General features: G+C 53.4%; 6 protein-coding genes across 6 annotated transcripts; 3 read left to right on the forward strand and 3 right to left on the reverse strand.

Annotated features, from left to right (window-relative positions):
* The first annotated feature begins 70 nt into the window (after window positions 1–70).
* SET1 (histone methyltransferase set1) lies at window positions 71–5081 on the forward strand. The gene is made up of 3 exons (XM_062944317.1): window positions 71–1178; window positions 1280–4415; window positions 4482–5081. Exons 1-3 carry the CDS (start codon window positions 633–635, stop codon window positions 4583–4585), a joined length of 3786 nt encoding a protein of 1261 aa, XP_062803132.1. The 5' UTR covers window positions 71–632; the 3' UTR covers window positions 4586–5081.
* Window positions 5082–5481: 400 nt separating this feature from the next.
* On the forward strand, window positions 5482–8579 carry VMA1 (H(+)-transporting V1 sector ATPase subunit A). The gene is made up of 8 exons (XM_062944318.1): window positions 5482–5497; window positions 5564–6113; window positions 6299–6332; window positions 6405–6426; window positions 6499–6547; window positions 6607–6691; window positions 6757–8321; window positions 8380–8579. Exons 2-8 carry the CDS (start codon window positions 5706–5708, stop codon window positions 8434–8436), a joined length of 2220 nt encoding a protein of 739 aa, XP_062803133.1. The 5' UTR covers window positions 5482–5497; window positions 5564–5705; the 3' UTR covers window positions 8437–8579.
* A 247-nt stretch (window positions 8580–8826) lies between these two features.
* QC764_206160 (uncharacterized protein) lies at window positions 8827–12625 on the reverse strand. Its single transcript, XM_062944319.1, has 2 exons — window positions 9859–12625; window positions 8827–9657 (listed from the first exon to the last, which is right to left on the reverse strand). The coding sequence occupies exons 1-2, from the start codon at window positions 11637–11639 to the stop codon at window positions 9429–9431; spliced, it is 2010 nt and encodes a 669-aa protein (XP_062803134.1). The 5' UTR covers window positions 11640–12625; the 3' UTR covers window positions 8827–9428.
* Window positions 12626–12847: 222 nt separating this feature from the next.
* Window positions 12848–16873, forward strand: RAD9 (radiation sensitive protein rad9). Its single transcript, XM_062944320.1, has 4 exons — window positions 12848–13225; window positions 13316–13385; window positions 13479–13513; window positions 13618–16873. Exons 1-4 carry the CDS (start codon window positions 13112–13114, stop codon window positions 16438–16440), a joined length of 3042 nt encoding a protein of 1013 aa, XP_062803135.1. The 5' UTR covers window positions 12848–13111; the 3' UTR covers window positions 16441–16873.
* Window positions 16684–17806, reverse strand: QC764_206180 (uncharacterized protein; the record flags this gene model as incomplete). Its single annotated transcript, XM_062944321.1, has 2 exons — window positions 16684–17361; window positions 17524–17806. 2 exons carry the CDS (start codon window positions 17804–17806, stop codon window positions 16925–16927), a joined length of 720 nt encoding a protein of 239 aa, XP_062803136.1. The 3' UTR covers window positions 16684–16924.
* Window positions 17807–19459: 1653 nt separating this feature from the next.
* On the reverse strand, window positions 19460–21238 carry TEM1 (Ras GTPase tem1; the record flags this gene model as incomplete). Its single annotated transcript, XM_062944322.1, has 3 exons — window positions 19760–21238; window positions 19626–19700; window positions 19460–19558 (listed from the first exon to the last, which is right to left on the reverse strand). Exons 1-3 carry the CDS (start codon window positions 20645–20647, stop codon window positions 19460–19462), a joined length of 1062 nt encoding a protein of 353 aa, XP_062803137.1. The 5' UTR covers window positions 20648–21238.
* Window positions 21239–21533: the final 295 nt, after the last annotated feature.

Here is a 21533-nt window from a genome sequence, read left to right on the forward strand (position 1 = left end):
GACCCTGATGACCCCTTTTGTGGATTCTCAATGGATGCCCCATCAACCCCTTTTCACCAATCTTCCAGAGCTAAAAGACTGTCACGTGCTCCTCGCCAGGCCGCCACAGCTAGAATCAGGGCAGGACAGCTGCGCCACCACGGCCACCCCTTCCACCAGCTACTTACGCTTGGGCCATCCAGGCACGGGCATTGGCGCTGAATGCCAACCGTTTTAGGTTTAGCGAGACAATGGCTCGCGACTTCATCCTCCTGAACATTCCAATGTCTGAACTGCACCTCTGCCTTTGACAAAGAATCGTGCCGTTGAGCTCAATCATCACAGCGTCTTCTCGGTCGCCAACAGCAGCGGATTGTCGACATCCATCTCTGCCGCCGCCAGAGTTCATTTACCAGTCTTCGCCAAGCATCCAACACCGCCCATCCTTTTTTTTGCGGCGCGGTCTCTGAGATCCTCCCTCCCTTTGTCGGCAAAACTTCTGTCGCGTTGAGGGCCCCCGTGCGCGTCATTTCCGGCCACATCGCACCTCCTCCAAGTCCACCTTCATTCATGAATGGTATCCCTCCGCGCCGTCGCTTCGAGATATGATGGTTGGAGGACGGAGGGAGCGATAACAGGTATTCTCTCTCGCAATGACTCGAGCTCCTGGCGCGAGTTACGCTCAGTTCTTTCCTGCTGCCCCCCGGGTCGTTGCCAGGGACCAGACAAGGGATCGGGAAGATCGCGAAGGTCCCAAGGGAAGCACCCTCGATTCGTCGCCTTTGCCAGATGATACCACCAACGGCCACCTCACCTCGCTAGGCCCCGCGGAATCCTGTCCACCTCAGCAGGACAGGCACATCCACCCGAGCGCCATGGCCGGCACGAGATTTTCGAGCAGCCAGCTCACCCCTCCAGCTTCCAACGACTCCCCCTCATCCCATCTCTCATCAGCTGCCCAGCAGCCGTCGACGACCGTGCGAAACACCAACGGGTATCACGGTCATGTCCCAATACAGAACGAACCGCTCCAGAATGGCACGTCGAGTGTTCTGCCTAGCGTTCCCGAACGCACCTATGCCCGAGACCCCTCACGCCCGATTCAAACCGTCGTGTGCACATATGATCCTCTCATGGATAAGAAGCTGCCGAGCGGTGAAAGAATGAAAACAAAACCGAAATATAAGGAGTTTGGATTGGTATGTACGCCCGATGCTCATATATACTGGAGAGAGGGAGGGGGGGGGGGGGGGGGGCGTCGTCTTGCTGTGTGATATTGACTGGCTAATACCGCGCACAGGACGGTCAAGATGACGCTCCCCCCCAAGATCCCCGCCTTGCAAAGGGTGGCCGCCTCGGTTACATCAACGTCGACTTCCACCATGCGAAGGCACGCCTGCGCCAGACCCCCTACAGTCTCAAGCAGTACAAATACGACCCCAAAACGTCTTGCGGGCCCGGCCCTCCGACACAAATTGTGGTTACGGGGTTCAATCCTATCACCCCTTTCTCGACGGTCACCACCTGTTTTGCTGCTTTTGGAGACATTGCTGAGAGCAGCAACAAGCTACATCCCGACAATGGTAGTTACCTTGGTTTTGCAACCTTTAGGTACAAAGATACGAAGCCGAATAGGTCGCGGCCTCAAGTCATTAGTGCCGCCGACGCAGCAAGAAATGCGGTCCGTGCCATGAATAACAAGCAGATTGCAGGGCGCCTTGTTCGAGTCGACTTCGACCCTGACGGAAAGAAGAGCTCCGAAATGCTCGTTCAGGCCATCCGAAAAGACTCAGAAAGGCACAACAGTGTCCCATCGACGGCGAGACCTATTCCTACAGGCCCACGGGTTAGTGTCCCAGGACCTCCTCCTACTGCGCCGCGAGGTCCAGCTGCCCACAGAGCACCACCACCTCCGCCTCCTATTGCCGGTCGGGGAGCGGGAGCGGGACCAGTGCCAGTGCCAGGACCGCCATCAACCAGGCCCGTGTACGTGATCGAGACTGAGAGCGTCAAGGACACGATCCGGGAAGCGCCCTACATCTTCGTCGCCCACGAGTACGTTCCAGTCCAGCCATCAACGGTCATGCACATGAGGAAGCGCCTTAAAGTGTACGCCATCGAGACTATTCGCGCCGATAAGAGTGGCTATTACGTGATTTTTCACAACAGCGACCGGGGTCGCCACGATGTTGAACGTTGCTACAGGGCATGCAATCGGACACCTTTCTTCAATTACCTTATGGTCATGGAACTCAACACCTACGGGTCGGAGGGCAGGGGCTCAAGGACATCTCGAGAGCCTCGAAGACACAGTCGAAGTCCTGAGCGCAGGCGAGTAGACGACCATCGATCACACCGTGACCACGACCGAGGCCGACGTGATGAGGATCGACAGAAACGGGAGGAACAAGACCGACGAAAGCGTGAAGAGGAGTCACTGCTAAAGGAAGAGAAGGATCAAAGAGCCAAGAACTTCGATCCTGTAATCGAAGCTACCAATGTGGTAATCCAACAGATGAAGGAGCAGCTCATCAGGCACATTCGAACCAAGATTGCGGCGCCAGCCTTGTTGAACTTTCTTGATCCTGCCAACCAGGTGGCCAGCCGACGGAAGCACAACATTGAAGACCCGCATTCCTCCAAGCTCTCGATCACTTTTGACGACTCCGACACCAAATCACCGGTTGGCACACCGAATTCCAGAGCGGATCCAATCGAGAGGCGAACTGGTCGACTGGACGTGTCTGCGCTTCCCCGAATTCGCAAAGCGAAAAATGCTGCTCTCAACGCCCGCAAGCATGCCTTCAACGACCCCTTTGCGCGCCACCGACCTCCCACCCAACGCTCGACGTTTCGATCTCTTCATGACCGCCTGCAGAGCGATAGCGATGATGACTCGGATGACGAGGTTGATCACAGGTATTTGAATGTTCGGAATACCGATGAACCTGAATCTCGACCTCGTAGCCGCTCGTCCACGGATGACGAGGCTACCAAGGAAGACTATGCGTCATGGGGCCCGGCTGAGGAAGATTCGATGACGGAAGCCAGCTTTGCGTTGACTGACGGGCCGGCTCTTCCCCGAAAAAGAAAGCTGGACTTGCAGATGGAGACGGCTATCAAGCGGCAGAAGAAAACGGACGAGGAGCTTTTCGGAGTCACCATCAACCGCGTCGACCCAGGTTACCCCTCGAGAGAGCTTTCGCCGGAGGATATTGTGCTCCCCGATGCCGAACCCTTGGAGGAGAGGGACACTGATAGTTCGCGGATGCCGACACCTGTTCCTCAGGGGGCCAAATCCAAAAAGAAGGCCACGAAAACCAAAAAGAAGTCCAAGAAACAGATTTTCGAGGAACGTGAAGCCCTCAAGCGTCAGCAGGAAGAGATCTTTGAGAAGGAGGCCTCTCTGGCTGCGGATGAGGTCGAGCCAACACCCGATGCTGAGCCTGAACCGGGCATCAAGGAAGCTGCTCTTGACGAGGAGCCAGATGTCGAGAAAGGAGAGAAACCTCGGAAACTGGACCTTGATGAGAAGATGTATCCGTCTGAGAAGGTTCGCGCATTTGAGCTTCCTTCGAACTTCATTCTTAACGAAACTTCGCTTCGGGCTTCGGTTCTGCCTGCACTTTCCCACGCTGATCTGCCGAATCTAGAAAGATTGAAACAGAGACAGGGGAGTGGACATCTGGAGCAACCTCAGGTCTGGGCGTGGATGCGGGACCGTGTTCGTGAGCTAAACTCGCCCGATGGTTCGAAGGATACTCCTTGCAGCATTGGCGGCTACTATGTCCCCAATACAACCGGCTGTGCCAGGACCGAAGGTGTCAAAAAGATTCTCAACTCTGAGAAGTCCAAGTACCTGCCTCACCACATCAAGGTCCAGAAAGCCCGGGAGGAGAGGCAGGCGCAAAACGGGAAGTCGGGCAAGGACTCGGTCCTGGCTGCCGCAGAAGCCGCAAAGTTGGCGGCGGAGAGCCAGGTTGCTAGAGGCACCTCGCGTGCCAATCGGGCGAACAACCGTCGTTTTGTGGCTGGTCTGCATGACCAGATAAGGGGTCTCGGCCAGGATTCGGACGCCTTCAGGTTCAACCAGCTCAAAAAACGGAAGAAGCCCGTCAAGTTTGCTCGGTCGGCCATCCACAACTGGGGACTGTACACTATGGAGAACATTCCCAAGGACGACATGATCATCGAATATGTGGGCGAGGAAGTCCGGCAGGTGATTGCAGAGCTCCGGGAGGCGAGATATCTCAAGAGCGGCATAGGTAGCAGTTATCTCTTCCGAATTGATGACAACACGGTCATCGACGCGACCAAGAAAGGCGGCATCGCGCGGTTCATCAACCACAGCTGCATGCCCAACTGCACGGCCAAGATCATCAAGGTGGAGGGCAGCAAAAGGATTGTCATTTATGCCCTCCGGGACATTGCTCAGAGTAAGTTTACATCTAATAAGCGACTAGTTTTCCATGATGTGATCATTGGCTAACCTTGTGCTCCAGACGAGGAGCTAACATACGACTACAAATTCGAGCGTGAGATAGGAGCTACGGATCGCATTCCCTGCCTATGCGGAACAGCGGCTTGCAAGGGCTTCCTCAACTAATGCCTTTAATGTCTTTTCACCCTTGCCCTTTTTTCAGGCATCTTTCTTTTTCTCCAAAAAAAAAAAAATCACCATGGGTCTGGGTTTGGCCACACTTATGGCAGGCGCACGGCTATTCTTTGTCCAAGGAGGAAAAACTGGAGTCCATATACTCAGGGCGCGCGGATAGGGCTTATTTCGGGGCAGGCGAAAGCGGCCAGGCAGGCTTCTGAGCAGGTTTGCCCTCTCACTTTTGAGGCTTATTCACCAAGCATTTGACAAGCGATTTCAACTCTCACTTTATGCCCGTTTCATCATGACTTGGGTACTTGATTTTGTTCTTCCCCTCCTTTCCCTTTTCTGGAGCTTATTGATTGGGCTTACTTGTGAGAAGGCGGTGCACGGATATGACAATAAAGTCAACGTTGGAGATGTAGACGAAAAAGGATGGGGAGCAGGCAAGCAATGGGAAATGATGCTTGCTACCGCAAAAATCCCTTTTGCTTTGATATCGTGGCATACATGTACATAATTGTAAGATTTAAGGAGTCTGGTGAGGGAGATTGTGGGAGGGGGTATCTAGGCTTGGGATTCGCATTGGGTTTATGGAGTTTGCTGATTAAGGGAATTGGGATTTTGGAAGAATGGGAGAGAGTTATAGACGGGCAGAAGCGCGTGGTGCCTCGGTATTGATTTGGTAGCGAAGTAAATGCAGCGCATCGACCTTGTTTTGGAGATGTCGAGTATTCACATGTAAACAAAACAGTGGGAGATGCTATAGGCAGTTGTTGAAGTTGACGTCTCTCCAATCTCTTGAAATACAGACGGAGTATCTACGGAATATTTGACAGAACAGAGTTGCTGGGCCGCTCAGCTGGCAAGAGGGATCGTAGTTTCAGATCAAACATGGAAGTGTTGGTTCCTTCCGCCTCGGTGAGCCTGCCCAGCTGGTAATTACGCGGTTCAGTTATTGTTATTAATGACAGCGTGGAAATTAAGATAGTGTCTGGGTCACTTTCCTCTTACACTAACTACATTGTAAAGGCGCTGGAAGTTGTCTGTCATTCTTGAAACTACTTTACCTACATCCCGCGACACTGGACATCATCGACTGCGAGCGGAAGGTCTCTGAGTGTCTTGGATGCAGGCGGGACTGGGACTGGGACTGCGCCCGCGGTTGAAGGCGCGGCCGTCGCTGGTTGACTTGTTGGTTAGAGCTGCTAGCACACAGCAGCAAGCGTCATCGCCTCCACCGCCGGCTGGCAACAACGCTCCCTCAGGCCCCGGGTCCCGCCAAGAGGAGCTCCTCCGACCGGGAGCTCCAACTGCAACTGCAGCGGCGCTGCTGATTCTCGACCAAGCTGCGAACCTCCCACTTCCTAGCTCGCCAGAAACACCACGCATCAACACGCCCGCATCCGTCCCGCCATCGTCGGCCTCTATTTCGAATATACCTACGCTCGTCATTACTGCTGAATCCCCTCCGCCATCTCCCCTCCCCGCGCCTACAGCAATTGTTGCTCCTCCCCCGAAGCCCAGCATGGCCCCCGTAAGCTAGCCTCCCCCCGCCTCCAACTCTCTCGAGACAATGCAAGCAAGCTGTCCATGGCGTGCGTCTTTGGACATCTGCCTAACCACCACGCCGGCGCACCTTCACAACTACCACCACGAATCCGATGCACCCCCCTTTTTGTTACAATGGGCTATGGACACTGACATGATGGTGCCTTGCAGTCCAAAGCAGATGGCCAGGATGGAGTGCACAGCGGTATGCGCCAACCCCTCATCCCAACCACCACATTGGTGGTGTATCTCTAGTTGCTAACTGATGGACGTACAGGCAAAATCTACTCGGTGTCTGGGTTAGTTCGAGCCGATACATCCCCCGATAACACATACCGAAAGATCCTCGATGGCTAACATGCAGCCCCCAGCCCCGTCGTTGTCGCCGAGGACATGATTGGTGTTGCTATGTATGAGTTGGTATGGTTCTGGTTCGGTCCGATGGCATAAAAGACGCTCTGGCTAAGCTATGGAAACAGGTCAAAGTTGGTCACGATCAGCTCGTTGGTGAAGTCATTCGTATCAATGGCGACCAAGCGACCATCCAGGTGTACGAGGAAACAGGTACGATGCGGCTCTCCACCCTGCCCGGCGCAAGCTTGCCGAAGCTAACCTCGAGTGTCTCACAGCCGGTGTCATGGTTGGCGACCCCGTGCTCCGAACCGGCAAGCCCCTCTCCGTCGAACTCGGCCCCGGTCTCTTGAACAATATCTACGATGGTATCCAGCGCCCACTTGAAAAGATCTCGCAGGTCTCCCAGAGCATTTATATCCCCAGAGGCATCGCCGCTCCTGCCCTCGACCGCGAGAAGAAGTGGGAGTTTACCCCAACCAAGAAGGTCGGCGACCACATCGCCGGTGGTGACGTATGGGGTACTGTTTACGAAAACTCGTTCATTACCGTCCACAAGATTCTCTTGCCTCCTAGGGCTCGCGGTACCATCACGAGGATCGCCGAGAAGGGCAGCTACACAGTCGAGGAGAAGATCCTCGAGGTCGAGTTCGACGGCAAGAAGACTGAGTACCCCATGATGCAGACCTGGCCAGTACGTGTGCCGCGCCCAACCACGGAGAAGCACTCTGCCAATCAGCCCTTCCTGGTCGGTCAGCGTGTGCTCGACGCTCTCTTTCCTTCGGTCCAGGGTGGTACCGTTGCCATTCCCGGTGCTTTCGGCTGTGGCAAGACTGTCATTTCCCAGTCCGTCTCCAAGTTCTCCAACAGCGATGTCATCGTGTACGTCGGCTGTGGTGAGCGTGGTAACGAGATGGCCGAAGTCTTGAAGGATTTCCCATCGCTCAAGATTGAGGTCGATGGCCGCATGGAGCCTATCATGAAGCGCACAACTCTTATTGCCAACACGTCCAACATGCCCGTCGCTGCACGTGAAGCATCCATCTACACCGGCATCACAGTGGCCGAGTACTTCAGAGATCAGGGCATGGACGTTGCCATGATGGCTGACTCGTCTTCCCGCTGGGCTGAGGCTCTGAGAGAAATTTCCGGCCGTCTCGGTGAAATGCCCGCTGATCAAGGTTTCCCCGCCTACCTCTCTGCCAAGTTAGCCTCGTTCTACGAACGTGCCGGAAAGGTCCAGGCGCTGGGCAGCCCCGACCGCGATGGCAGTGTCAGCATTGTAGGTGCCGTGTCACCACCCGGTGGTGATTTCTCCGATCCTGTTACATCTGCCACGCTCGGTATCGTGCAGGTCTTCTGGGGTTTGGACAAGAAGCTTGCGCAGCGCAAGCATTTCCCTTCGATCAACACCTCGCTCAGTTACAGCAAGTACACCATGACGCTCGACAAGTGGTACGAGAAGGAGTATCCCGACTTCCCTCGCCTGCGCGACCGTATCAAGCAGCTTCTTTCCGACAGTGAAGAGCTCGACCAGGTCGTCCAGCTGGTCGGCAAGTCTGCGCTGTCTGACCCTGACAAGATCACCTTGGATATGGCTACCCTCATCAAGGAGGATTTCCTCCAGCAGAACGGTTACTCCAAGTATGACCAGTTCTGCCCCATCTGGAAGACGGAGTGGATGATGAAGCTCATGATGGGATTCCACGATGAGGCACAAAAGGCGATCGCCTCTGGCCAGAGCTGGGCCAAGGTGCGCGATGCCACCCAGGACCTCCAGGGCGAGCTGCGCAGACTCAAGTTTGAGATTCCAGATGAGGGACAGGAGAAGATTTGCAAGAAGGTTAGTCCCTTTACTATCATCCCCTGGAAGAGAGAATCATGAACTGACAATGAAATAGTACGAGGCGATACAACAAGCCATGCTTGACAAGTTTGCTTCCGTGATTGACGAGTAAAAAAATGATGTATTGTTGACAGCAAGGGGCGTCACGGTTGTTGGCATATTCTAAGCGAACTCATTCAGGGTTCTTTTTGCAAAGCGCGGTCATCGTGACAGGTTGTTGCTGTTTGTAGGTACTACAATTGCGTTTGACATGTGATGATTGTTGAAGGGTGGGGGAAAGGGGATGGGTGGTGGATTATTACCCTGGCTTTCATAGATTTCTCTGTTCTGTCAGTCTCTGTTCCTCTGTCCCTCTTTCTGACATACACATTCTTGGGGGTTCAATGGGGTAGATAGTGTATTGATTGGTTCTGCAAACACTTGATGCTTCGGTAATTCGGATCATGTTGTCATGAGAAAGTCACATGGCACCTCGGCATAACATGTGAAGATTATTGATGAAGCAGAATAGTTTGAGACTTTTTTGTATTTCAACCGTCATTATATACCATACATCATATCCAGTTGGGATGGGTCGTTATCGTTATAAACAAGCAACAAAAACATCAACAGGAGCAAGTGACTCTTTCTCACCCTCTCTCTCCTTCTCAAACCAGATAACAACCCGCCTGCCTGCCTAGCCATAGCCGTCCAGATAGAACCCCATACCAACCATCCATATAAGCCTTTGCCAACCAAATATTTCCAACAAACTTTGAGAAGCCAAACCAGCCAGCCAGCTAATGACCATCCGAACTAGAATCAAACCATGAACCAAATATATCTCCTCGATCAATGCGCCGCCAAAGAAGCGAAAACGTATAATATCCCAGCCCTCTCGCCACCTTTTTTTCTCCACATCTCTCTGTTTGAAAGTATTCCAACACGTTCTCTTTTCCAACACGATTTCCAACAAACCATTCAACTCCAAAACAGACACTGGGGTATCCCCCTCTTCCAACTCTTCTGATCCCTCCTCTTCTTTCTCAAATAACTCCACAAGTCAACTCATCCTGCCCCCCCCCCGGAAACGAGAAGACAGCCAATAGAAGAGGGATGAACCCTCTAAATCCCCTTCTCCTTTCCCCCCTGCTGCCGCTGCTGCTCGGGCGGACTCAAACTCCGTTCCCATTCCTTCATAAACTCACTCCCCATCTTCTTAATATTGGACGGGGTGAGCTTGTTGAGTACAGGCGGGAGCAACTCCTCCAATTTCCCGGTGCCGTTGGGGGATGAGCCGTTCCTCTTGTTGTTGCCGCCGCTGTTCAGTCTCGATTTCGAGCTTTTGTTTTTCCTGCACACAAGATATCATCAGAACCTCTTCTTTTAAACGAAAAAAGAAAAAAGAAAAAGACATTAAGATGTATATTTTGCCCGCTGGCTGGGCTGGGTATCTCTTCAAACAAAGGAAAAGAAAAAGAAAAAACCGTTGTTGAATGAATAGAAAACCCGGGTATCACATCAAACAAAAAAACGAAAAAAATGGGACTCATACAATGGCGTCTCTTCCTCTTCCTCTTCCTCTTCCTCCTCCCCTCCCCTCTTCGGCGAGGTCGGATCACTAGGCATAATATCCCCATTCACCGTCGTCCCGCTCCACCGCGGACTCGACACACCACCACCCGTCGGCGGGCTGCTATTCCAATTCGACCAGTCATTATCATCCACCGAGTCGGCCGTCAGCGGCGTCCACGAGAACCTCTTTGTTGGTTTTGCCGCTTCCGTCTTTGATCTCCTGAGGGGGAGTGGTGGTGGTTTAAACTCCTCTTCCTGGGCAGTAGTAGGGATAGGGTCCATTGTCGCCAAATCATCAAACGCCGACGAAACCTTTGGTCGAGGATTGGGTGCGGGCCGGATGGTGTCTTGCTGGTCGCTGCTGTCAAAAAGGAGCATCCTCTCCACTTTCGTCTGGCGCATGTTGCCCGTGTTGTCGCGGAGGTAGACGCCCTGTCCGGTGATGGGTTCGTCGCCCACCGTCGCTTGGCGGATGTCTTCCATGAAGGTCCAGATACCTGATTTGAGGTCCTGGGCAATCTGCTTAACGCTTGTAGGCTGGGGTGTAGTCCTCGGTGCCCAGGAGGCGCGTTTGGCGAGGTAGCTCGGAGTAACAGGAGCATAGTTATGAACACCATGTGGATCGTAGTCTAGTTTCAGATGGTTCGGCCCGTCTTCATGTATGGAGAAGCCCTCGCCCGGTTTTGTCGGTGATAGCAGCGAGAGTTTCCTCGCGTGACCACCAGTGAATACCCGTCGCCGGCTCTTTTCCGGTGTAGGTTGCTGTTGTTGGTGCTGCTGCCCCAGCAACGTCTTCCTCCTGTCCAGCTCAATGCTCCTCCGGATGGCAACCTCGTCGTGACAATCCGCCGGCGAGTTTAACGATCGCAACGCTTCGTGGTTTCGCCTGTTAGCTGGCCTCTTCTTGTATCCCTCGTGTAGGGTAAACTCCTCTTTTAACCTCGCCAGCTCGGCCTCGGCACGGTCCAGCTCTTCCCTCAGCTCCATTACTCGCCTCTCCTGCGCTGCTATCGCGGTGATGAAGTCGATTCCCTCCACTGGGGACATGATGGAGGAGGGGGTGTCTAATGGTGTTGGGGGAAAGGTCGCTGCGGTGGTGGATGCTGGGACGGGTCGGGAGGGGAAGGCACTTGGTGGTGCGATGGGTAGAGTCAGGGATAATCTGTTGGTGGTTCTGGAGGCTGAGGAGGTGGATCGTGAGGAGCGACCCCCGCTGAACCCACCAAAGGGGGAACTGGGCGAGCTGAGAAGATCATCGGGGATTGTTCGAGGTCGTGTGTCGTCTTGACTGCTTCCTCGGCTTCCAATTCCTCGATTGGCAACGTGCCGCCGTAAATTGTTTGGTGTTCCTTGTCCTGCCATTGTATCGTCCAGGCTTCTTCTAGGTGAAATCATCTGATCCATGTAATAAGGGTACTGTTGGTTCTTTGGCGTGATGGGTGTTCTTGGGCGGGGTGGTTCGGTCTTCTGTGCTGGTGGTGGTGGTGGTGGTGGTGGTTGTTTGTTTTCAATGATAAGGGGGTCGGGGGCGATAAACGAGTGTTGTGACGGCTTGCGCAAGGAGGAGAATTCAGGATCAAAGGCCGACCAAGCAGCTCTGCGGCGTCGAAGAAGGCGGTGGCGGGGAGCGGTGTAGCGAGTCGTTCTTCTGGCGACGACGACGGCCTTGTGAGCGTTCAGCAGGCGGCTGTCGCGTTGGTATAAAAGAGTGTAGGCGCAAGCCGAAACGAAGCAAGTTCGGAGGATGGGGATGGAGGTCATGGAAAAAAAAGAAGAGAGCAGCGCGTTCAGAAGGGGACGACAGTGGGTGGAAACCTCATCTCGCCCGATTCATGCGACCCTTTTTTCTTATTGGTGAGAAGACCCTGACCGCCAACCAATGCTGGGGGGTCTCGTCCGGGGGTTGTATGGATTCGTCGGTGCGACTGCACAGCCCGGTCCTAGCAGCTGTAACTGACAGGGCCCCGCTCCAGATCGTTTGTTCTGAAGCTCTCAAGAATAATGTATTCGAACGTTCGGTTGGAACACGGGGGTGGGTATGTGTGGTGTTGCGGTCTCTCTGTGTTGAACTCGGACAAGATATGGACGAGATATACCCGCCGGACGGATAGCAGCCGTGGTGGCACAAACTGTTGGGGTAGCCTGGCGGCTGCGATCGAATCCTCTCCCCCGTCGGACTTGATCGCTCACCTAAGCACTGGAGACTGTGGTCTGGCTCGTGGGGCCGACAGGGAATAAAAAGGTAAGGTTGACCGTTGGCCAGTGGAGGTGTTGCAAGTCGCAGCAAGTCGCAGGGAGATTCCAGGAGGTCGGAGAGGGGCTTCGATTACTTTAAGGATTCTCAAAATTCATTTCGATTACCTGCATGCCGTGTTGCTCCGCAGTCTCTTCCAGTGCCACAACCACACGCGAGGATCTGGACGATGACTGGATGGACCGATGGCGAAGACGAGGGACTTGTTGGCCAAGATGGACGAGGTGGTGTGAGTGGGAATTCGGGGAATCGAATGCAAGACATTCCGCGGCAACCAGACAACCTCACACCCTACCCAGCACTACACACATCACGGGGAAAGGAGCATGAGATCCCAATGACCTTAACGAGATAAACAAAACATTCGAATGATTCGAGAAGCAGAAACGCATGAATGAGGCGCCCGGGGTATCACCTATAGCCCGGATATTAAACGGGGATTCTATACCCAGCAATTGCTTGATATAAGCTGGGATGAAAACCTCACCAGCAATGGCTTGGAAACCGTTGCATCGTATACAAAATAGAAATCACAAGCCTTCTCGAACAAGGCCACAAACTCGGTTTCCAGGCGCTGCCAACTGGCTGCAAATCTCAATTTCCCCTGCATTGGAAAGTGGGACGCCCCGGATTTTGGGATCTGGAATTCTTGGAGGCAATGATGCACGAACCACTTGACAAAGCATCTCTGATTGTACTCACGTGATCCCGCGTCCTCGACGCGCTTGCGCTTCTTAGAACGGTACAGCTTGGGCAAAGGGATGCAACCGTTGTTTTCTAATCAAAGCCATGGCAACGTCCCGGCGACGAGCAGCTTACGATTTCTTTTTCCATTGAGAGAAATCGTGGGCGAATTAATTTCTGGTTCTTTTTAATCAATTCACTAGGATCCAGAACCTGCGGATTTCCAGCAAGCCTTTCTCTTACTATCCGCCAGTTCGCCGCCGGGTATTGGCTGGGTTTAGGTGTGGCCAACGACATGCCATCCAAGACACTGCGAGGGGCCGAGAAAAAGGCGCTGGAAGGGGAAAATGAGTCTCAGGACACTCTGGAGGTTTTTAACCGCTTGGTGCAAGGCTACGGTGTTGGCATTGTAAGTTCTTGGTGGCGCTGAATAGGGGACCCCTCACCTTCTCTAGGCTTCCAGCATCTCAGGATTGGCTAACATCGAGACACTGTGTAGGCAAGCAGCTCACCTCCACCACCAGACCTCAGCACCACGCCGCCTCCAAGCAAGCCTGGTGTTCAGAAAGGTGCGTCAGTGCTTTGCTCTTTTTTCTTTTTTTTTTTTTTTTTTGTAATTTCTGTGACGAATCCTGAGGACTGACGGATACACATGCACTTAGACGTTGGCCGCTTCAAAAAGCCACCATCCTTCAACGTGAGTATTTTTCGCACGGTTCCAAGGCCGTTGAATTTCCCCGCAAAGCAAACGTTCAACGCCCCTGTTTGTCCGTTCCTGGATTGCACTGACCAGCTTCACAGACGCGGGGGACGACGCGTGCAGGCAACAACAACTCACAATCTCGTCGTCAACATCGTTCCGGCGTGGAAAGGGCACCATCGCAGGGGTCACAAACCCGCCAGGCTCCTGGCAGCGATGGCCCAGACACTCAGTTAACAGACATCCCTGCCCCAAACCAGATCAACGTTGCGCGCCGAGACAAGATGGACTCGCAAAAGTCGACACAGTCCAACAATGGTCGAAGCTATGACCAGTACTGTCGTTCGCCATCTCCCAGCATGGACACTCGGACTCGAGAACAAGCGATTGTGGAGGAAGAGAATGCAGGGACGGTGCAGTTTGATCTTGATAAAATTCCCCAGGAAACGCCCTATCATGGTTCCAATCTGCCAAACGACTCGGGCTTCGTTGACTATGGTACAAGTCGTCTTCCCAAACATGCATCTCACCAGCCCATCTTATCGTCGCCTCGCCCGCCAGAGACACCGGCTGCTCCACATAACCCGTTTCGACAAGGACTCTCTCAGCTACTTCCCCCGTCCCAAATGTTTCAGTCGACCCAGTTTTCATCGGCCGTCAAGGTGGCCAGCCCAACTTCCTCACGACCATCGCCGGCAGAGTTCCCTCACCCAGGATCACTTACCGGCCCAGCTCTGTCATCCCCACTTAAGGATCGGGGTCTTCGGTCGTCTTCTGTCCCGAACCCGCCATCAAGCCCACAGATTCTTCCAGGGAGAAAGTCATCCAACCTGGAAAATCGACCCAGCAGTCCCATTCCTAGCGCCTCGAATGGAAACAAAGCTGCTACTGAAGCGCCGCAATCTGAGTTGCTCCCAAGGCGAAGAGCAGCCCCGGAGCCAATGGCCGCTTATGAGCCTATTCACAAGTCCCAAGAAAGACGTGGCTCCTCGGAAGTGCGGTCAGACCCTCCTGTATTCGAAAAGGACGATGATGATGACGAGGAGCTACTTCGACGTCGAAGGGCACAGAGCAAAAAGAATGCTGCGCTCAAGTCACTAACCGCCATCAGTGTACCGCGTTCAGCGAAGACGAAGATGGCAGAAGTCGAAGTGCCATTGACGAGCAGTGAGAAACAAACGACAAAGGCGGAGGCATATCTTGTCCAGTGCCACGGCACCGAGGCTCAAGATTCTTCACCGGATGAAGAGACCATCAAGGACTCCCAAGCTAAGAACTTGCCATCTGGACCGAAACAGCCCGCTATTGTTGACGACGATTCAACCCAGTCTGACAACGGGGATATGGCAGAGCCAGTGGTAGACTTGACGCCAGTAGCAGAGCCCGAACTTCCAGCAGTGCGTTCAAGGCGGTCAGCTCGTTCAGGCCATCCTGTTGAGCCCCCAGGTCTAGCTCCAGCTACATCCATCATTCCGGAAACGAGTCCTACACGAGTCAGAATGGAAGCCGGTGTGGTAGAGGAGCCAACCCATCAGCCGGCTGCCCCAGAACTGGAGCCGGTCTTGCCTCACTCGACCCCCCCGGCGCCCAATACAAGATCCAGAAGGGCAATTCCTGAGCCTCGTCACCCTTCAAGCTCAGACCTCACCTCCATCGCCTCAACCCCCAGTATCTACACAGACTCTACTAGAGCATCTGTGTCTGAGCGCTCGCCTCTCGAGGCTTCAATGGCTGGGAACTTCTCAGCGGTTTCTACGAGACTGAACCGGAGACAAGTCCGTGAGAGAGTTGCAAAGCCGAAAGGCTCAAGAGAGAGTCTGAGGCAATCTGTAAGGTTGCAGAGCAGGAGGGGCTCAGGTTCAACAGACGAGCTCGCTCTGCCCCTGCCGACAACGCCGGCTTTTGAGGATAGCTTGGGCGTCTCCCGTCTCAATATTGCTTCGGCATCTCGGTCGACTTTTCGAGCTGCCTGCGCGAGCATCAAATCGCCCTTCGGCCAGCCTACTTCGGGATTGTTCAGCAATATGGCTTTTGCCATTTCTTTTCAATCGAAAAAGCCAGGTGAAACCAATGATCAGTACAAGAAGCGCATGGACGATTCAACCACCCTTCAGAAGCGTATTGCGCAAGCTGGGGGCAGGGTGCTTCCAAATGGATTCGATGAGCTCTTTGAGGTTTCACCCGGGAGATCACTCACGTCGACCCCGGTCGCTAGTCCTGGGAAGGGCCAGACGTCGGCTGAGATCCAACTCACTCCTGTTGGGTATGCCACCGGATTTACGGCGTTGATTGCTGATGGGCACTCTCGCAAGGTAAAGTACATGCAGGCTTTGGCGTTGGGGCTGCCGTGTATTGCTCCGCGTTGGGTGACGATGTGTCTAGACAGGGGGGAGCTGGTGGACTGGTCGCCTTTTCTCTTGTGCGCTGGACAGTCGGCTTTTTTGGATAATGCCATCAGGTCGAGGAGTTTGGCTCCTTATGATGCCGCGACGGCTAGGTTGGCGGATGTGGTTGCCCAGCGCCCGAAGCTGCTGCAGGGGAGCAGGATGCTGGCCGTGGTGAAAAAGTCGGTCCAGTCGAAAAAGATGCCGTATGTGTTTCTGGCGCAGGTGCTGGGGGTTTCGTTGACGAGGGTGTATACTGCTGACGAGGCCAGGGTGGCGGTGAAGGCTGCGGAGGAGGCGGGGCAGGTGTTTGACTGGGTTTATGTTGATGGGAAGTCGGTCGAGCAGGCGCTGTTTTCTGCTCCTTGTTCGACGGGGCAGAAGAAGAAGAGGAAGAGGGGGTCGATGGCGGCGCCGGAGGTGGTGACGGGGGATGGTGGTGAGCCGCCCTTGAAGAGGATCAGGACGTTGGATGATGAGTTGGTGATTCAGAGTTTGATTTTGGGGAGGTTGATTGAGGAGGGGGAAATGGAACAGTGAGTGTGTGTGTGTGGGGGGGGGGGTATATCCAGTTTACTTTTGGTTTTTTAATTTAGCTTTTATCTGTCATGTATGATTAGCGGGCATGGCGATGGGAGTTGGGGGGAATGTGAGATATCACGCCTGTAGTTTTGTAGAACGGGATGATGGGTATAGGACAAGAGAATTTATCAGATGGGGATTAGACGGAGAATGGAAGGGGGAGGGATGGATTTTATACAGGATAATGTGAGGATACAGCGTATAGTTTATAGCAGATCATTGCGTTTTGAACAGGGAGTTAGTCAAGAGGGAAAAATGAACGTCGTGAATTCATATTACAAAACTTTTACCCTACACTTTCCTTGCGATACAAATCCCAACCCATTGACAAAGGAAGTAACTCCCCCTCCACCGAAAAGTAAGTTAACGAACGTCTCTAGTTAGTCCAACCTGTCTCTCACTTTTTTTCTGCTATCCAGTCCTTCTTTTTTTTGCAGGTCAATCAGTTACACGGAGCATCACACCTCCCGATATGATCCTTGTCGGGATTCAGACAAGTCCCTCCGCAACTGCAGAGCAGCTCGATCTTGTTGCCCGGGGTGTCGGTCAGGCTGCAGGAGCTGCCGCCGCCTGCGCCGGCGACGGGGGCTTGTCTCTTTTTGTTGTTGAAGCCGCGGGGGTGGAGCTTGTTGTTGTTGCTACCAAAACCGGAAAAGAGTGATCTGAAAAAGGAGGAATGGGAGGAGGAGCCGTCGTCGGAGTTGGCGTAGGGGTTAGAGTTGGGGGAGATGTTGGAGGTGAGGGACAAGGTGGTGGTGGAGTTGTCGGGGGGGACGCAGACGTAGAGGGCTTGGATGGGGTCGGTTTTGGTCTTGCCGTCGAGGCAGTTTTCTTTGGAGGCGGAGCAGTAGGATTTTACTATGTCTGCTTCGGCGAAGCCTGGGAGATGGGCTGTTAGTGAGGGGGCAGGGGACAGAGGGTGGAAAGTGGGCGGGGTGGATGAAGGAGTGAGAATGTTTAAAGAAGTCGAAGGGGAAATCATGCGTCTTTGTTTTCCCTGACTGGGCTGATCTAGGTTTTGAGAGAAGGAAAGAGACCTACCTTGATGATCCCTCAAGATATACCCACAATACGTAAACCCCTTCCCACAAACTGCCCCCTGACCAGTGGCGGCACCGCTGCCGCCGGAGGCCGCAGGAGCAGATGTAGGTGCCGAAGTAGAAGACCACACCGTTCCTGTCGCCGCCGGAGGCACGGGGATGCTCGACCACGGCACCGTAACAGACGTCGTCGAAGTCGGCGAGGGCAAAGGAAGAGGAGTGTTATCCTGTGCCCGAGACAAAGAAGCGAACAGCAGTAAGACGAGTGACAACATCTTGGTCATGGTGGCTGGCCTTGTTGAATGGGGTGATGACGGTAAAGATGAAAGAGACAGTGGGGGTGGTTCATGAACAGGCAGTATAAAAAAAAACCGAAAAAGAAAAATCGACAAGTCCTCGCGTGGTTTGAGGTGTTTATACTGGGTTTGTAACTCTTGATCAACTTGTCACCCATAATCGATCTTGAAAAAGGTCGATGGCCTCTTCGATCTTGTATCATCATGCAGGCGTGTCTCCCCTCAACAGTCCAACACCGGCAAGCATATTTGCAAGTTGACCTTAACCCAACACTTCGCCACCATCAACCCCCCCCCTTTCCCCCAGCACATCTACTCGAATCCTCCGCATTGGGAGAGATGTAAAGTGTTATTACGTAGTATCCTGTCGCAGTATACCCTTGGCGTGCTCCCCCCTACGCAACCAACCCCCCTCTCAACCACTGTGATAGCGTGATAGCAACATCCCCCTCGGGAGCCCCGGTGAGAGTCTACAAAGTCCCCCCTGAGTGTACAAACATCAGCCTCGAGATTGATTCCGACAAATTCTTCTCGCAAAGGGTACCTGAGTCGGCCTTATCCGATCACTCACCTGAGAAGAACAATGATAACGGAGAATAAGTAAGACAAGGACTCGAGTGGTGTAACTTGGTAACAATACACACAGGGGATAGCATCTGAGCTGGACAAGTACCAATGAGGGGACCGAATCAGGTAACCTGTCACAGACGTGCAGACAAGTTGGACAGGCAGGCCCTCGAGTCCAATCCGTCTCACCTGTAGCTCCGGTTTTGTGAGCTGTATCCCCCTTGGGCTGAGCTAGATGGAGTGATATGTGATGGCTCATCGGCACTCGGTGAAGGCAAGCTGTCTCGATATGTTGTTGTTTGGCACTTTGTCTGTTGGAACCTTGAATAACCGATGAACACTTTTGTGATTGGATTATGACCATGTTTTATGTTTTGCTCTGTCTGATACAATATCGGATGGAAGCCAGAGTATCTCTTTGCCAAGGCTGAAGAGTGCTATACCACCACGAAGGACCAAACAAATGACAATACAATACAATAAGTAATAGTAATAGTATAAATAGTAAGTAAAAAAGCCCCAATTGCTCCTTTCCCGATGATTTGCGCTCCCCCAGCCCCCAGTCCATTCTTTACCTTACCCGAAGTCTACCGAACATTGTAACCTCAAAAAATGCATCTCCCGATCCATACTTCCTCCCCTGACTGGCCCTCATTGGCACAAATGCAAACCCCATCAATTTGCTCCCCTTTTCCAACACGTGTTCCACACTCTCGGCTCTTCTCTGACCAAAACCACAGGGAATCAAACCGAAAAATAAAAGCCTACCCCCAGAAATGCATTTCTTTCTAAAAAAAACAAAGGCCTTTGACCAAGGCTCGGATTGCTGACAATGACGCCGCTGAAAAGGTCTGGTCGAAAAAGCCAGACCTATGTGATAAATGTGTGTGATGTGAAATGTGAAAATGCCGATTCGAGTCGATATAAAAAAGGGTATTGTTTCTTCTTCTTCAATGATGGCTGGTCTTGCATCGTGGCGTTGGTCATTTGGCGTTTTCAGCTTTGTTTCTGCTGATGATCGCCTGGAGAGCACTCAAGGAGCAGATAGTGTACAATACACGCCTGTTCATGTGTTTAGACGGACTGGTAGAGCAGCAATGGCTCCCCGACATTGCTGATTTCAGGAATGGTGCACTTCAGATCAAAAGCTTTGGAGAGCACAATCTTGAAGATCTGCAAACGAAGAGGGTCAGACATGATACAACTCAAAAAGGCCAAAGAGCACAAGGGACGGGTATACCTTCTGAACGTTGATACTGTGACTTGTGCTGCTAAAGATCAATGCAGCACGCATGGCCTTTGCAAAACGACGGGCCTAGCACACGTTGGTCAGTCGGGAGCAACAATATGTAATCTACCAGAAGCAGGTCATACCTGAGTCGATATCTCCTCCTGCTCCTCGCGTGACAAGTTCACAAAGTGGTCGTACTTTGTGCCCACGAGAACAGGGATGGCCGTCTTGTTAAAGCCGCGTCCCTGGCGATACCACTCCTTGATGCTGTTCAACGTGCTCTTGCGAGTCAAATCAAACATGAACAGGATGGCCACGGCATCATTGCACACCAGTGGCAGCATGTTGACAAATTCGCGCTGACCACCCAAATCCCAGATGCTGAAGGTAATCTCAGTGTTTCGGATGCTGATTGTCTTTTCCATAAAGTTGACACCCAGAGTCTGGATGTAGTCCTCGTCCCAGGACCCCTCGACGTATTTGACCATGAGACTTGTCTTGCCAATCTGGGCATCGCCAACCATGCCAACCTTGATGACCACGTGGTTGCGGCCATTATTCTGCACATCACCGGCCACCCCTTGTCCATTGCTGCTGCTGGCATTTGGCGCTTGTCCCGAGAGGCCGGATGGGGGTCGAGAAAGGGAAGGTTGCTGCAATGGCTGGTTTCCGTACCGAGCGGTCGAGTCGGGATCGGTGTTCTCATTCACATGGGGCGAGTTGGCAATTCCGAGACCATGTTGTTCGCCAGAGGATGACTGAGCATGGTGTCGATCGTGGAAGCCATTGAGATCTGAGGCGCCATAGTCGTTTGTAGGCTGAACTGTGTCCTCCATTCCGGCCATAGAGTCATCCTGCAGCTCAACTGGGGCTTGGTTGTAGGTAGGGGTGGGAGTCAGAGCAGAGTCTGAGTAAGGGTGAGCGGCAGCATGATCTTGCTCCATGGTGTTGGGGTCGGCGATGGGGAATTGAGCTGGGGATCCCTCGGGCTGGTTGGAGGGTTCCTGGTAGAAGGCGGTAGGGGGGTTCATGATTAGTCGCGCTGTGGCGGTCGGTAGTCGGTTGAGTGCTTAGACTAGACGGACAAGCCCTAGAGTATAGCAGTCGATCGGGGCGGATGTCGTTGATGAAGACAAATGTGGCGGTCGCTGGTCGGCAGTTGGTAGTCCAATGCTAGGCCAGCGACGAGTTCATGGAGACGCAAAAAACAGAGAGCTGAGGGAAGCGTGGTAGAGGTAAGCTGGGTAGACTAGCTTGGTCGAGGATGCTAGAGAACCAAAACCAAAGAAGCCAGGGACCGTGTTCGTCTCAACTCTCAAACAGCAGTCACAGTCGGTGGTGGAAGAGTGGGAAGATGGGCGTTCGCAGCGAAGCAACCAGGGCAGGATGCAGGTCGCAAGTACGTGTGGGCGGGCGGACGGTGCGGTGCTGTAGTGCGGAGCCGGTTCGGATCGTCAGGCTAGGTATCGTGGAACCCAGGCTGTCGGCGCGCCTGGCCAAGGAAGCAGACGACAGGCAGAAAGTCAACCTGGAGGAGGAGGAACAGATAGATGCCCACTGATGTGAATGGAGGTTGCTGGATCGTGGGGAAATGTGGGAATGAGTGCAGTAGCCGGTACCTTAACTGCCTTGACTGCTGCAGGACAGAGCAAGGGGAGGTTCAGAGGGGAACCAAATCGAAGCCACTCACCCACTGTGGTGCAAAAGGCCAAGCGCGCGAACTGACGGTTACCCACCACGGCCCTGTTCCGACTCCCGATCCCCGACTCGACTGTCCACTCAGCTAGCGTTTTCAATTAATTGAGCCCAGCACACGTCACTGCTTCTGGCCAGGACCAGGACGCGCTGCTCGACACGCGACGCGATTTGACGCTTTCGTTCTTTTCTTTCTCTCTTAGAGAGTCCTATGTAGTGATG

The sequence above is a fragment of the Podospora pseudoanserina genome, chromosome 2, assembly GCF_035222485.1.
Source record: "Podospora pseudoanserina strain CBS 124.78 chromosome 2, whole genome shotgun sequence".
Taxonomy (NCBI): Eukaryota; Fungi; Ascomycota; class Sordariomycetes; order Sordariales; family Podosporaceae; genus Podospora; species Podospora pseudoanserina.

What these genes read in the sequence shown, in the direction of transcription:
- SET1 (XM_062944317.1), top strand. Translation starts at nt 633, where the DNA reads ATGACTCGAGCTCCTGGCGCGAGTTACGCTCAGTTCTTTCCTGCTGCC. An exon ending in AATATAAGGAGTTTGGATTG is followed by an intron (nt 1,179 to 1,279) that starts GTATGTACGCCC and finishes TACCGCGCACAG; the next exon opens with GACGGTCAAGATGACGCTCC. An exon ending in CCTCCGGGACATTGCTCAGA is followed by an intron (nt 4,416 to 4,481) that starts GTAAGTTTACAT and finishes CTTGTGCTCCAG; the next exon opens with ACGAGGAGCTAACATACGAC.
- VMA1 (XM_062944318.1), top strand. Translation starts at nt 5,706, where the DNA reads ATGCAGGCGGGACTGGGACTGGGACTGCGCCCGCGGTTGAAGGCGCGG. An exon ending in CGAAGCCCAGCATGGCCCCC is followed by an intron (nt 6,114 to 6,298) that starts GTAAGCTAGCCT and finishes GGTGCCTTGCAG; the next exon opens with TCCAAAGCAGATGGCCAGGA. An exon ending in AAAATCTACTCGGTGTCTGG is followed by an intron (nt 6,427 to 6,498) that starts GTTAGTTCGAGC and finishes TGCAGCCCCCAG; the next exon opens with CCCCGTCGTTGTCGCCGAGG.
- QC764_206160 (XM_062944319.1), bottom strand. Translation starts at nt 11,639, where the DNA reads ATGACCTCCATCCCCATCCTCCGAACTTGCTTCGTTTCGGCTTGCGCC. An exon ending in GAAGAGGAAGAGACGCCATT is followed by an intron (nt 9,658 to 9,858) that starts GTATGAGTCCCA and finishes TCTTGTGTGCAG; the next exon opens with GAAAAACAAAAGCTCGAAAT.
- RAD9 (XM_062944320.1), top strand. Translation starts at nt 13,112, where the DNA reads ATGCCATCCAAGACACTGCGAGGGGCCGAGAAAAAGGCGCTGGAAGGG. An exon ending in AAGGCTACGGTGTTGGCATT is followed by an intron (nt 13,226 to 13,315) that starts GTAAGTTCTTGG and finishes GACACTGTGTAG; the next exon opens with GCAAGCAGCTCACCTCCACC. An exon ending in AAAAGCCACCATCCTTCAAC is followed by an intron (nt 13,514 to 13,617) that starts GTGAGTATTTTT and finishes CCAGCTTCACAG; the next exon opens with ACGCGGGGGACGACGCGTGC.